The sequence below is a fragment of the Rhinolophus ferrumequinum genome, unplaced genomic scaffold (assembly GCF_004115265.2).
Source record: "Rhinolophus ferrumequinum isolate MPI-CBG mRhiFer1 unplaced genomic scaffold, mRhiFer1_v1.p scaffold_56_arrow_ctg1, whole genome shotgun sequence".
NCBI classification, from domain to species: Eukaryota; Metazoa; Chordata; class Mammalia; order Chiroptera; family Rhinolophidae; genus Rhinolophus; species Rhinolophus ferrumequinum.
In genome coordinates, this window is record NW_022680421.1 from 224,519 (window position 1) to 238,205 (window position 13,687).

At 49.4% G+C, this 13,687-nt stretch overlaps 1 pseudogene and 1 gene segment (V, D, J or C); both read right to left on the bottom strand.

Annotated features, from left to right (window-relative positions):
* Nucleotides 1–2,390: 2,390 nt before the first annotated feature.
* LOC117020022 (immunoglobulin heavy variable 3-23-like) lies at nucleotides 2,391–2,992 on the bottom strand. The segment is given in 2 exon segments: nucleotides 2,391–2,779; nucleotides 2,883–2,992. Coding segments are annotated over 2 exon segments (435 nt in total).
* Nucleotides 2,993–4,833: 1,841 nt separating this feature from the next.
* LOC117020023 (immunoglobulin heavy variable 2-5-like) lies at nucleotides 4,834–10,628 on the bottom strand (annotated as a pseudogene).
* Nucleotides 10,629–13,687: the final 3,059 nt, after the last annotated feature.

Below are 13,687 nucleotides of genomic sequence, written 5' to 3' on the forward strand. Positions count from 1 at the left end.
CCAAGAGCACGAAACGTGCCTGAGTGACAGTGCTATTAGAATACTGCACAGGCACAGTGCGCTCAGCGTCAGGAAGAGCCTGGAGGAAGCCTGCAAAGGGCTGCAGTGTCAGTCAGGGTCAAACCTGATAAGCCGTGGACTCATGTCACTGCCTCTCACAGAATGACCCATATATCTCGGGTCAATCCACGTTTCAGTATCCTGGGAAGAGTATATGGACCTACATTTGGTTACACACTGAATTTATGGTGAAGAAGGAATTGCTTCGAATAAATTGCTTACTTTGAAGTGAGGTAATTGCACATAACAAGGACAGTTTCTCAAATAAAACTGTTTGTTATCAAAAGATGGACTGGTGACAGATACAAATGAAAATATTATTACCCTGCAATTTCCCGCCCCCTCCCCCCCCCCACACACGAATGGACTCACACACATAGGGACTGACTCAAGCACAAACTGTTCACTCAGATCTGCATTAAATTACTGCTGTGTCCAATGAATGCAGCAAACTCATATACAATGTAAAGCAAATCCACACACACATTAAACTCTTCTGCTGAGGGAAACTCCATTTAATGGGGTAAAATGTAAAAAAGACACAATGGACATCATGGAAAGGAACTTATTGAATGGTAGAAAATAATTACAAATTATATATCTGATAGTGTGATACTGTCTAGATTGTAAAAGAACCTCTAAAAGTGAAACCCAGAAAACAAAATAGCATAATCACAAAAAAGTAAAAAATCTGTACTATCAACAACAAAAAAGAGATAATAAATGGTGGCACAGATGTGCAGGAAAGGGAATTCTTATGTCCTATTGTTGGTAAATAAATGGGTGCAGTTACTACAGAAAACAGTATGCAGGTTCCTCAAAATATTAAAAATAAAACTATCCAGCAATCCCACTGCTGGGTATTTATCTAAATGATACAAAGTCACCATGTCGCAGAGTTATCTGTGCTCCCATGTTTACTGAAGCACTATGTGCCATAGCCGAGACATAGATGTAATCTAAGTGTCCATCAACAAGTGAATGAATAAAGTATGTGTAATGGAATACTATTCAGCCATAAAAAGAAGGAAATTCTGCCATTTGCAACATCATAAGTGGATCTTCAGGACACTGTGGTAAACTCAGTAAGTCACACAAAGGCAAATACTGCATAATCTAAGGTATCTGTGGAATGTAAAAAAAAAAAGCATACAAAAAGGGATCGTATGTGTCATGACCATGGGTGGGGGCTGGGCAGTGGGAGAAGTGCGTGATGATGATGAAAAGGTACAAACTTCCAGTTACTGGAGAAGTGAGCGCCGGGATGTAGTGGACAACTCGCTGGCTGCAGTGAACACTGCTGTGTGGTGTGTTGGACGTCGGTGAGGGAGTCGACCCTCAAAGTACTCAGCACAAGGAAAGCACACTTTCCCTCCTTGTTCTTTTCTTTGTTTTCTTCTCTTTTCTTATATCCATATGAGATGATGGATGTTATCAAAACTTATGTGGTAATCATTTCTGAAGATATGGAGAAATATTTTATTTATAATAATTGTTACTGTGGTGGGTAAAAATAAAACAAATTCTAGTGAAAGGTCATCTCTAAAGCACATGTAGTAACAATATTAGGAGGACGGACCATGCGCCCCGAGAATATTGCTGATGGTCCATGAACAGGTGGAAGGTGTCTGGACACATTTCAGAGGAAACCATGTGCAACATCATGTGCCCTCAGAACACATTTGTATGACGGCTTGTGTTTGAATGTATTTCTTTTTCTAAAACCTGTGTGTGTGTGAGTTTGAGTGTGTGAGTTTTCTGTGCTTGTGTGTGAGTGTCTCTGTGTGTGTCTGAGTGTGTGTGTCTGTGAGCATGTGTGAGTGTCAGTGCACGTGTGTGAGTCCGTGTGTGTGTGTGTGTGTGTGTGCTGATCAAGTAGCATGAGAACAGCGTGAAACCTGATCACTATTTATGTGAGCAGACACACTAGGGGGCACATTTTGTTGTGTATTGAAGAGCTCAAAATGACATTTTATTTAAAGTTGTCAGCTCATCTGCTCCTTTCTAGAAGAACCTTCAGGATGTTTTTTTTTCAAGAAGTAAAGAAAGGACACACAGGAACTTGTTGAAGGAGTGGTTCCAAGTCACTGCAATATGTCATCTGAAAACAGTGTCCCTTCTTCACTTGTCTGCAGTGAGAGTATGAGAAAACAGAGCCACAAAGAAGAAATAAGTGTTGTCCCTGGGGGCAGCTGAGAGCTTTGAGAGGAAATCGCTGCTCCCAACAAGGAGCCCCTTCCCCACCCAGGAGAACACCTGTTCTCTGTGGGTCTGGAGCGCCCCCTGGTGTCCCGAGCGCCCCCTGGTGTCCTGAGCGCCCCCTGGTGTCCTCACCAACCCCTGCAGCCCAGCCCCCCCTGTTCCTTGCAGGGAGGTTTGTGTCTGGGCTCACACTGACTTCCCCTCACTGTGTCCTTCGCACAGTAATACACGGCCGTGTCGTCGGCTCTCAGGCTGGTCATTTGCAGATACAGCGTGTTCTTGTTGTTGTCTCTGGAGATGGTGAATCGGCCCTTCACGGAGTCGGCGTAGGATGTGCTACCACCATTATAACTGATGTATGAGACCCACTCCAGTCCCTTTCCTGGAGCCTGGCGAACCCAGTTCATGCTGTAGTCACTGAAGGTGAATCCAGAGGCTGCACAGGAGAGGCGCAGAGACCCCCCAGGCTGCACCAAGCCTCCCCCAGACTCCACCAGCTGCACCTCACAGTGGACACCTGCAAACACAGAGACATCCTGGTCAGAAACTGTCACACATCCACTGTTTCTCTCACTCATATTCTCTCACATACTCAGAGGCTCCTGTTCTCCATAAATTACCTCTTAAAACAGCCACAAGGAAAACCCAGCTAAGCCCAAACTCCATGGTATGTCGTCTGTGCTCAGTCCTGATCACGGAATGGGGACACCTGGGGATCCCGGGGCTGGGGCTCCTGTCCCACAGCTGCAGGGTCAGGGCTGGGCTGGTTTTCATCAGCACAGGGGCCCCTATTTGCATGTCCTCCTTCCATATAGGGAGTTCCGGGCTTGGACACCTAGACAAGGGCGGGGCGTCATGCAGGCGTGAGTGTCCTGGTTGGTTGGTGGTCACGTGAGAGTTCAGGAAAACATGATTTCTTATACGGGATGGTGCTGGAGTGAGTGCTCAGCACCCATGACCTCATTTCATTTGTGTGTGAGCACCCAGAGCAAGTGACCGAGGTATCAATCCCACCTGCATGTTGCAGAGGTAAAGCTGCACACGGCAGCCTGAGGAGCCGTGTGATGTGTCCAAGGGCACATATCAGCTGAGAGGGAGCCCCGGTACCCTCCCCATGGACCCCACTGCTCCCTCATCCCACTCCAGGGCAGGGATGGACATGCCAGGTGTGGTTCCAGAAATTCTTTCCTGTAATAAAAACACATGTGATATTCTGCATTGTAGTATTTACCTAAGAATGCAGCTGTATTTTCATGAGTATTACATTTTGCATGTTATTGTCTGTCTGTCTTTCCTTACCAATTGTCCCTTTATTTCCTTGTAGTAGCTTTAATGATGCATATTTCACCACAGTAAATGGCCCAGATCAGGAGGATGCAGGTCTTACCTGAATCTATAGACATTTTATTGGATCTGGAAGCAAGGAGCACGAGTAGGAACAGCCCCACCCATTGTCCTCTCTCTGGGTCACTCTCAGTGTCCCACCTGAGGGACTTGTGGTGATGCCCAGCTCAGGTGGGCGTCTCGTGGAGACTAGCAGGCAGGGAAAGAGCCACCATGGCAGGGACAAGGGACCCTGTCAGTAGTGTGGGGCTGTGACTTCACAGTGGGAGAACGAAGACGTTTAACTCTTAGTGAATCCAGGAAGGTATATTTGGAACTGCTCAGTTTTGATGACATGTGGACAAGTGCCAATATCAATATATAATTGAGTGAATGATACTAAATCTACTGGTGTGTGGACATAGCAGGGGGAAGATGTAAGTGTATATTGTCAGCCACATTGTATGTAGTGAAATGTCCACATGCATGTTCCTCGAAGAAGAAAAATAAAATAACTCCAGATTATCCTTGCTGAAACATACTGACTGACAGTCCACCAGAATCCCCAATCTGTCTATATTATAAGTTAGATCCCTGATTGTATTTCAAAGTCGATGCCAATTCTGACAACGGCCTGGTGTGTCCTCCCCAGCCTGCAGCATCCCCACACCACGTCCCTGCCCTGTGCAAACAGCCCACTGGGTCTCCACCAGGAGACTGAGGAGGAGGACACCTGCCCTCACCTGCCATCACCGTCAGTCCCAGACCTCAATGTTTGCCTTGAATCATGGAAACTCATTTTAAATTTGAATTTATTGCCCATTATGTTTGGTAAATTCTCCCAATAGAAAAGGATATTTACAGACACTTCAGCAGTACTTGCACAAACCTTGTTTTAAAATATTTTCTTTTATATGAACAGGTAGGAAGCCCCAGGCCCTCCGAGGAAGCCCCTCCCCTTCCCACTTCCCAACTACTCTGGGGCTGCAGCTCTTATTTGGTGGGTCCTGAGCGCCCCCTGCAGCCCAGTTTGCACCCTGCAGGGGAGGGTCCTTTCAGGGTTCACAGGGCATGACCTCCAGCGTCTCTAGGCCAGTGTTACATGTCTGTGCCCTGACTCACAAGCTCCCTCAGGGACTCCATGAGCTTTGACATCGTACTGGGAAACCGTGCTTTGGCGTCACTAAACCCTATGACACTGTACATTGTCCCCATGCAAGGTCTTTATGAAACCACCAGGGAGCCCCTTCACCCTAGGCCTGGGAGACGCAACAACACAGTCGTGAGTCCACAAGCTCAGGGGGCTTTGGGGGCCTCTCATCTCCTTTAGGTTCCTCTGGTTGAAGGTAAGTGCAGGTGCAGACTCACGGGGCTGAAAGCCCGCTCCAAATCTGGTCTTCAGTGGCTCACACTCACACTCACACTCACACAAACACTCACACACAACACACACAACACTCACACACTAATTTTCGTGCTAGCAACTCCAAATCTGCCTTTCATCTCTGTAGCTCACAATAGGCCTGGGTGTGTGACCAGCTTTGACAAACAGAACAAAAGCAAACATGACTGATACTGAGGGGACATGCATTGATTCCTCTTGAAATAATCTGCAGGGAACCAGGGTCTGCTGGTACCTGTCACCCTTCCATTCTTGGGTAGAGTGAGCATTATAGGAGCTTAATGAACGATCGGATGCTATGAAGTGCTAACTGCACTTCTAAACAGACCCAGGGCATCACCCCAAGGTGACTGGAGGCTGTCCCTGCAGGTGACCTGAAACCTGGCACTGCCAGGGCCACTGGCCAGGCCCCACAGGAGAAGAAGACAGCTTTCCCCAGGTCACAGGTCGGGAGACTTGGCTGTCACTTCTTCCTTAAAATAACCGTCATGGACACTCTGTGAAAATGTAGGAAACAGTTCTCTTATGAATTAACATTCCTGCACTTATTAGTCATTGACTGTAAGGCTGCCTGGGGAGTGCTTGTCTCTTTCTATCCCCCTTCATCTTTGTGTTTCCACTGTGAGCTCCTTTTCAACCTGTGTCTGCTCTTATTCACTGTCTTTTTCAACAGGTCGTGCAGACACCAAACTCCCTCTTATGCGAGTTTACCAAACGCTGGTGACATTAACTAACCAATGTGATTGCTGGTTATGTCCACACCTTAATAGTGCAAAAGCACCAGGCTGTGTTCCTGCTGATGTGACATCTGGTGGACTGTGGACCAACACTTGTGACAGACAGGGTGTGGTGTCCATGACAACACAGACATCACTCGGCCTCTTCTGCTGCTGAGTCTCTCAGGCCCAGGGTGTTCTACACAAGCTAAAGGACTGTACTTATCCAGAAGGAGACACAGGAGAAAAATGTCCCCTGAGCACTGGAAGCAGATAAGACACTACGTTCCTGGTGACATATCAGGACTGTATTGCCATCAAACTCTGTGGTCTGAGTCCACAGGTGGCACGTCCAAACCTCCCAAGGAGACTAAGTGACTGTAGCACCACCTTCTGGGCCCAGGTTCCTGCCAGCTCACCAGGTGTTTGCTGGCTCATCCACCTGCCCATGAGACTCGGTTATTGAAGCTGCTCCCGAGTCAGCTGCCCAATACCACCGACTGTGGATACCCCACAATGGAGTATAACTTTCAAACGAGTTACGTGAAAAGCAGGCAGAGTAAGAAGGGTATATGGACCCTCCATTGTGTCCTCAAATGAATGAAATAAATCTTCCCTGTGTAAGGGCCTGTCCTTGATCCAAGGGTGGGCTCCTAAGGTATCAAGGTCTTTATCCCAAGAAATGGAAGGAATTTTGAAAATATAATACATTAAAAAATTTTTTTCTTTTTTTTTTTTAATATATTGGGGTGACAAAAAAAATCTTAAGATGGAGAGACTGACTTGACCTCTTGCATGGACACTGATGCCCACACACTATCCTTGGAACAGCAAGGTGGGGGAGACTCTGCTCCAGGGACAAAAGCCACACAGGGATGGATGGGACATGTAGGGACCTGCCATGAGCCCCAAATGCAAGGGATGCAGCTCTGATGGTGGAACGAGCCCCTGCAGCCTCTGGGAGACGCACAGCCCTGGGGACGCTGTGATTTAGACCCACTTTAGCTCTTTTCCTGGACAGTAAGAGGATAAGTCTGCCTTTCAAACCTATGTTGCGATGTTTTGGGACAGTTTCCAGAGACACCAACGTGCAGGTCCTACACGTCCACACACGACTGTGGATGCCTGCATTCTCATGACTGTTAGGGGCGGGGACATAGTTCAGGGCTTCTGTGTTCTCTGTCCTCCATTCTGCTTCCTAACATGACCCTTAGAGTGTGATGCAGTTTATCTTCTCTGACCACAGAGAGGGAGCCGCCTGCTCCTGCTCCAAGGAGAAGATTCTGGCATCTTTTGAGGACTCAGTTCAGGGATGTCATGTTCCAATCCACCATCGTGGTCATATATACACAATGAAAATAAGTAAACACTACAGAAAGTTGCATTATTTTCTCTCCTCCTAGGGGTTGGTTTGCCAACGCAGAACTGAAAATATTGCAAAAATAATTAATGAAAGCAGTCCCTTTGTCTCTCTATCCATAACCCTAAGTCAAAGACAGGCTGTACCTAGCTGTCCCTGTCGTCTCCTCAGCCCCGCACAGCTGCCCTCTCCTCAGGGTTTCTGACACTCTCAGGATGTGGGTCGTCTCACTGTGTCCCTCGCACAGTAATACACGGCCGTGTCCTCAGGTCTCAGACTGCTCAGCTCCATGTAGGCTGTGCTGGTGGACGTGTCTGCGGTGATGGTGACTCTGCCCTGGAACTTCTGTGCGTAGTTTGTGCTACCACTGCTAGGGTTAATTTCCCCTATCCATTCAAGCGCTTGTCCTGGGGCCTGTCGCACCCATTGCATCCAGTAGCTGGTGAAGGTGTATCCGGAAGCCTTGCAGGACACCTTCACTGAGGCCCCAGGCTTCCTCACCTCAGCCCCAGGCTGAACCAGCTGGACCTCGGAGTGGACACCTGTGCGGAGGAGACAGGAGTGGGTGGATCCCCCGTGACTGGCCCAGGTCCCCTCACCAGCCAGGGGCTGGGGAGCCCCTTACCTGTCGCCACTGCCACCAGAAAGAGGACTGTCCAGCTCCAGTCCATGGTGAGAGCTGTGCTGTCAGGACGTCTGTAGGGCAGAGTGTGGCTGTGGGGCGATGCTCTCAGGACACAGACATGTCCGTATTTAACCCCGCCCACCTCAGCTCATTTGCATATTCATGAGCAGAGGGTCTCATAGCTGAAGACTGGGCCCACCTGAGAGAAGATCGATGACACAGGGAACATGATCAGTGGTCGTCTGAGGGTCCAAGTCCTAATCCCTGATGGAGGATATGTGTCCCCCGACAGGTCCCTGAATCTGTGCAGACAGAGCCCCTCCCACTGAGGGCAACCCCTCCCCCAGGACATGATCCTCACTGAGAATCCACCTTTGAACGACAGGGAGACCACCTGAGCCTGTTCTGGGCTTTGATCTGAATGTCTCATCCTATGGTCAGTGTGTGTCTTCAAATTCTGAAAATTTCAAACTGGGAAATTCATCCTTTTCATCCAGTTTTTTTTTTAACTAAAGCTCATTGGGGTGCCAATTGTTAGCTTTTATTAAGACATACCGTATTCTTAGAAACTTCAATTTCAATTAGATTTTACTGCTAATGAGATATTTACAGACACTTCAGCGTCTTTGCCCGAATCTTGCTTTAGAGGTTTCTAGAAAGAGGACGGAAGCCCCAGGCCCTCAGAGGAAGCCCCATCCTTTCCCCTCAACACCTGCTCCTGGGGCTGCAGCCCCTGCTGGTGGGTCCTGGGCGCCCCCTGCTGCCCAATCTGCACCCTGCAGGGGAGGGTCCGCTATGGGCTCACAGGGCGTGACCTCTAGCGTCTCTTGTCCAGTGTTAAATGTCTGTGCCTGTCCTCACAATGCTCCCTCGGGGACACTCTAAGTTTTTAACATCATGTATGAAATAATGAATTGATATAACTAAACCCCAACGACTCTGCAGGGAGATGTTAAGAAAGTGTTTTTTAAAACACCCAGGAGCCCCTTCCCTGCGGCTTCCAGATGCACAGACACTGTCCTGAGTCCAGAAGCTCTCGGGAACTTTGGGGGTGGGGAGGGAGGCTCTTATCTCCTTAAGATTCCTCTCCTTGAAGGTGACATCTGGAAATTCCTGGATTGTCTCACAGCCCACTCACCTCTGCTCGTCAATAAAATAGACACACACAGAGGGAATGATTTTAGGAGGAATGGACCACAAAGTGTCCTAGTCCCCTGTACTTAGTACGTGGGTGTGGGGTCAGAGCCCCAGAGAGCAGTTTCCAGGCTCTCGGCCTCACGGGGAAAGGTTCTGGCTCGGGTAGTAGATGGCCATCAGCTGTGGCCCTTGAGCCATTGGCCACTAATATAAGTGCCGCGGCTGCGTTAGGGAGGGAAGTCGAGGAGAGAGTCGGTCGGTTGGCAGAAAGTGGACAGCAAGTCGCACGTCGTGTGAATCCAGCCTCCAGTGAGACTATAGTGGTGTGACTCCCCTACCTATGGCTCCGTGGGTGTTCCCTTTTGGCCTCGCCATATCCTGAGTTTTTCTGTGGGGAGCGGGAGCAGAGGCCTAGGAGGCTACACCGCATGACAAAGGAGCGGGACCAGAGACCCCGCAGGACACCCTGCATGACAATGGGCCGTCCCCCACTCTGATCCTAGGCCTGGGGTGTGTGACTTCTCTTGTAAATAAAACCCCAGGAAATGTGACAGGCACACAGACTTGGGAAGAACCTACACCCTGGCTCTGCTTTTTTCACAGCCCATGGGACCTGTGCAGAGGACCCATGAGATGGACCAATTTTGTCCCACAGATTGTCAGATACAAGGCCCAATCACACTATTGCCCACTGTCGTGCGGGAGACCCTTTTCGCTGCACCATTGGTCGTGCAGGGAGTCACGCGGGGTGTCTGCTCCCGCTCCCCACATAAGAACGCAGGATATGGTGAGGCAAAAAGGAACACCCACGGAGCCATAAGTAGGGGAGTCATACCACTATACTCTCACTGGCAGCTGGGATGGGGACACAGGAACCAGGAGCAACACAATTCTCACCCCTCACTGTGCCGCTTGCAGGCTCAGCCCCCATCTTCTTGCTAGCCCCCATTTTCTGCTAGCGTAGCCACAGCAGTTATATTAGAGGCCAATAGCTCAATGGTTACAGCTGACGGCCAACTATCCACAGCTGATGGCCATGCAATCACAGTTGATGGCCATTTACTACCTGAGCCAGCACCTTTCTATGTGAGGCCGAGAGCCTGGAAACTGCTATTTGAGGCTCTGTCCCCACACCCACTCACAGCACCTGCAGTGGGCGTCCCTTGGAGAACCCATGTCTGTGGGAGGAAGAGGCAACACTGTTGTCAGCTGACTCAGGTGAGACTGCTCGTGCGTGTGTGACATTATGTATCCTTAGGATAAATCACCTGTGAGGTGGTCCCCTGGGTTGGCTGTGACCTCCTCAAGGGCTCTCCCGTGGTCAGCTCACTTCCCTGTGACCCCTCCCTTCCCCCATGCAGTCTCCGTGCACAGACATACGTGGCTGTGTCTGCAGGGTCCATGCTGGTCATTGTTAGGACCACCTGGTTTCTGGAAGTGTCCTTGGAGATCGAGAGCCGGCTCTTCAGAGATGGGCTGTAATACTTACCATCATCCCACCAAATGTCTGCGAGCCACTCCAGGGCCTCCCGGGGGCTGACGGACCCAGCCCACACCCATACCACTAGTGCTCAGTGAGAACCCCGAGAAGGAGCAGGTCAGACTAAGGGTCTGGGTGGGTCTCACCAGCGCAGGACCCGACTCCTGCAGGGTGACCTGGGACAGAACCCCTGTGGAGAAAGCACGAGAAAGGTGAAGCTACTTCTGGATGAGAACTGGAGTCCCTCCATCCCTGAGGCCCTGACCGGAGCACTCACAGGAAGGGACGGTCAGCAACAGGAGAGTGGAGCAGAGCGTGTCCATGGTGGGGCACAGTCACTGCCCCAGGCCAGGGCTCGGCTTTTCAATCCACGGAGAGGGATGAGGAGATTTGCATGGTGTCACATGGTGCTGACCCCTATGGGGGACTCAGGTCTGTGCAGTAGGGGAGCGAGTCTGTCCTGCAGGAGAAGCGAGCCCTGGGTGTGGGCTCCACGTCTGCTCTCCATGGGGACCCGACTCAGGACTGGGTGTCAGGAGACAAGTCCTCAGAAGAGCCCAGTGTGTGGATGGAGTCTGCGCTGGGACACCCCTCTTCCCACGGACAGTGTCCTCTGCGTGGACGCCCCTCCAGGGACCCTCGCCCTGGGGGTCCTGTCCTAGAGGAGGGGGAGTGGAGAACTGGCCGGACGGTGCTCCTCCTGCCTCCAGGGCTGAGGTGTGAGCCTGGGCAGAGCAGGAGGCTGAGCCCGCTGTCGTGTCCGAGCTTCCCTGTGGTTAGGAGACGGAGGGTCAGTGGACACATCACTCACACTTACTGTGTGAACAAGTGCAGCTCATGGGCGTGTTCCCACTGCGTGTGCATCCCACAGGGTGGTCCTGACATGGACCTCGTCAGGGGGCACAGTCACCTCTGTGGGCTCAGTGACCTCACGTCGGCCTCCCCTCTTCTCCCCCGTGACCCCGACATTCTAGGGCATCCAGTGCTCTGTATGCTCCTCCGTGCTGGCCGTTCTGAGCTCCATGATTTTCCATAACTGTGGTCACTCCCTGTCCTGTAATGTTGCTCTGAACCCACAGTTCTGTCGTGATTAAACACGTGTGGTTCGTGTGGGGTCTATTGCTCCAGGTTTCGGGGCCAAGAGCACGAAACGTGCCTGAGTGACAGTGCTATTAGAATACTGCACAGGCACAGTGCGCTCAGTGTCAGGAAGAGCCTGGAGGAAGCCTGCAAAGGGCTGCAGTGTCAGTCAGGGTCACACCTGATAAGCCCTGGACTCATGTCACTGCCTCTCACAGAATGACCGGGTGACAACTAAGTTCCTTATATCCTCGGGTCAATCCACGTTTCAGAATCCTGGGAAGAGTATATGGACCTACATTTGGTTACACGCTGAATTTATGATGAAGAAGGAATTGCTTCGAATAAATTGCTTTCTTTGAAGTGAGGAAATTGCACGTAACAAGGAGAGTTTCTCAAATAAAACTGTTTGTTATCAAAAGATGGACTGGTGACAGATACAAATGAAAATATTATTACCCTGCAATTTCCCGCCCCCTCCCCCCCACACACACGAATGGACTCACACACACAGGGACAGACCCAAGCACAAACTGTTCACTCAGATCTGCATTAAATTACTGCTGTGTCCAGTGAATGCAGCAAACTCACATACAATGTAAAGCAAATTCACACACACATAAAACTCTTCTGCTAAGGGAAACTCCATTTAATTAATGGGGTAAAATGTAAAAAAGACATAATGGACATCATGAAAAGGAACTTATTGAATGGTAGAAAATAATTGCAAATTATATATCTGATAGTGTGATACTGTCTAGATTGTAAAAGAACCTCTAAAAGTGAAACCCGGAAAACAAAATAGCATAATCACAAAAAAGTAAAAAATCTGTACTATCAACAACAAAAAAGAGATAATAAATGGTGGCAGAGATGTGCAGGAAAGGGAATTCTTATATCCTATTGTTGGTAAATAAATGGGTGCAGCTACTACAGAAAACAGTATGCAGGTTCCTCAAAATATTAAAAATAAAACTATCCAGCAATCCCACCTCTGGGTATTTATCTAAATGAAACAAAGTCACCATGTCGCAGAGTTATCTGTGCTCCCATGTTTACTGAAGCTTTATGTACCATAGCCGAGACATAGATGTAATCTAAGTGTCCATCAACAAGTGAATGAATAAAGTATGTGTAATGGAATACTATTCAGCCATAAAAAGAAGGAAATGCTGCCATTTGCAACATCATAAGTGGATCTTGAGGACACTGTGGTAAACTCAGTAAGTCACACAAAGGCAAATACTGCATAATCTAAGGTATCTGTGGAATGTAAAAAAAAAAAGCCTACAAAAAGGGATCGTATGTGTCATGACCGTGGGTGGGGGCTGGGCAGTGGGAGAAGTGCGTGATGATGATGAAAAGGTACAAACTTCCAGTTACAGGAGAAGTGAGCGCCGGGATGTAGTGGACAACTCGCTGGCTGCAGTGAACACTGCTGTGTGCTGTGTTGGACGTTGGTGAGGGAGTCGACCCTCAAAGTACTCAGCACACGGAAAGCACACTTTCCCTCCTTGTTCTTTTCTTTGTTTTCTTCTTTTTTCTTATTTCCATATGAGATGATGGAGATTATCAAACCTTAAGTGGCTCACAGGGCATGACCTCTAGCGTCTCTAGTCCGGTGTTACATGTCTGTGCCCTGACTTCACAATGCTCCCTCAGGGACACCATAAGCTTTGACATCATTTCTGGAAATAGGGAATTGGCCTCACTAAACCCCAATGACACTGCAGGGAGACCTGAAACAAAGGTTTTCTAAAACCCTCAGGGAGACCTTTCCCTGGGGCTGCCAGATGCACTGACACACTCAACACTCCCCTGAGCCCACAACCTCTCAGGGCTTTGGGGGCCTCTCATCTCCTTTAGCTTCTTCTGGATGAAGGTCACGTCTGACTATATCTGCGATGCAGACTCACGGAGATGAAGGCCCGCTCCACATCTGGTCGTCAGTAGGACACACACACACACACACACACACACACACACTCACACACACAGAAACAAATACACACTGATTTTTGTGCTAAGGAACATGACTCAAACTCAGGGGACCTGGATTGATCCCCCTTAAAATAGTGTTCAGGGAACCAGGGTGTGCTGGCTCTTGTCACCCTTCCATTCCTGGATTAAGTGAACATGATAGGAGGTTAATGAACGATCGGATGCAGTGAATGCAAAGCGCACAGGTACCTACTGTGCGTGAGGCATGTCGTCAGTGAAAGGGGCATGACTACCCTCGAATGGCAGGGATTCCCGTCCCTTTCGACCTGGGACCAGGTGTCTGTCAGGGCCTTAGAAGAAA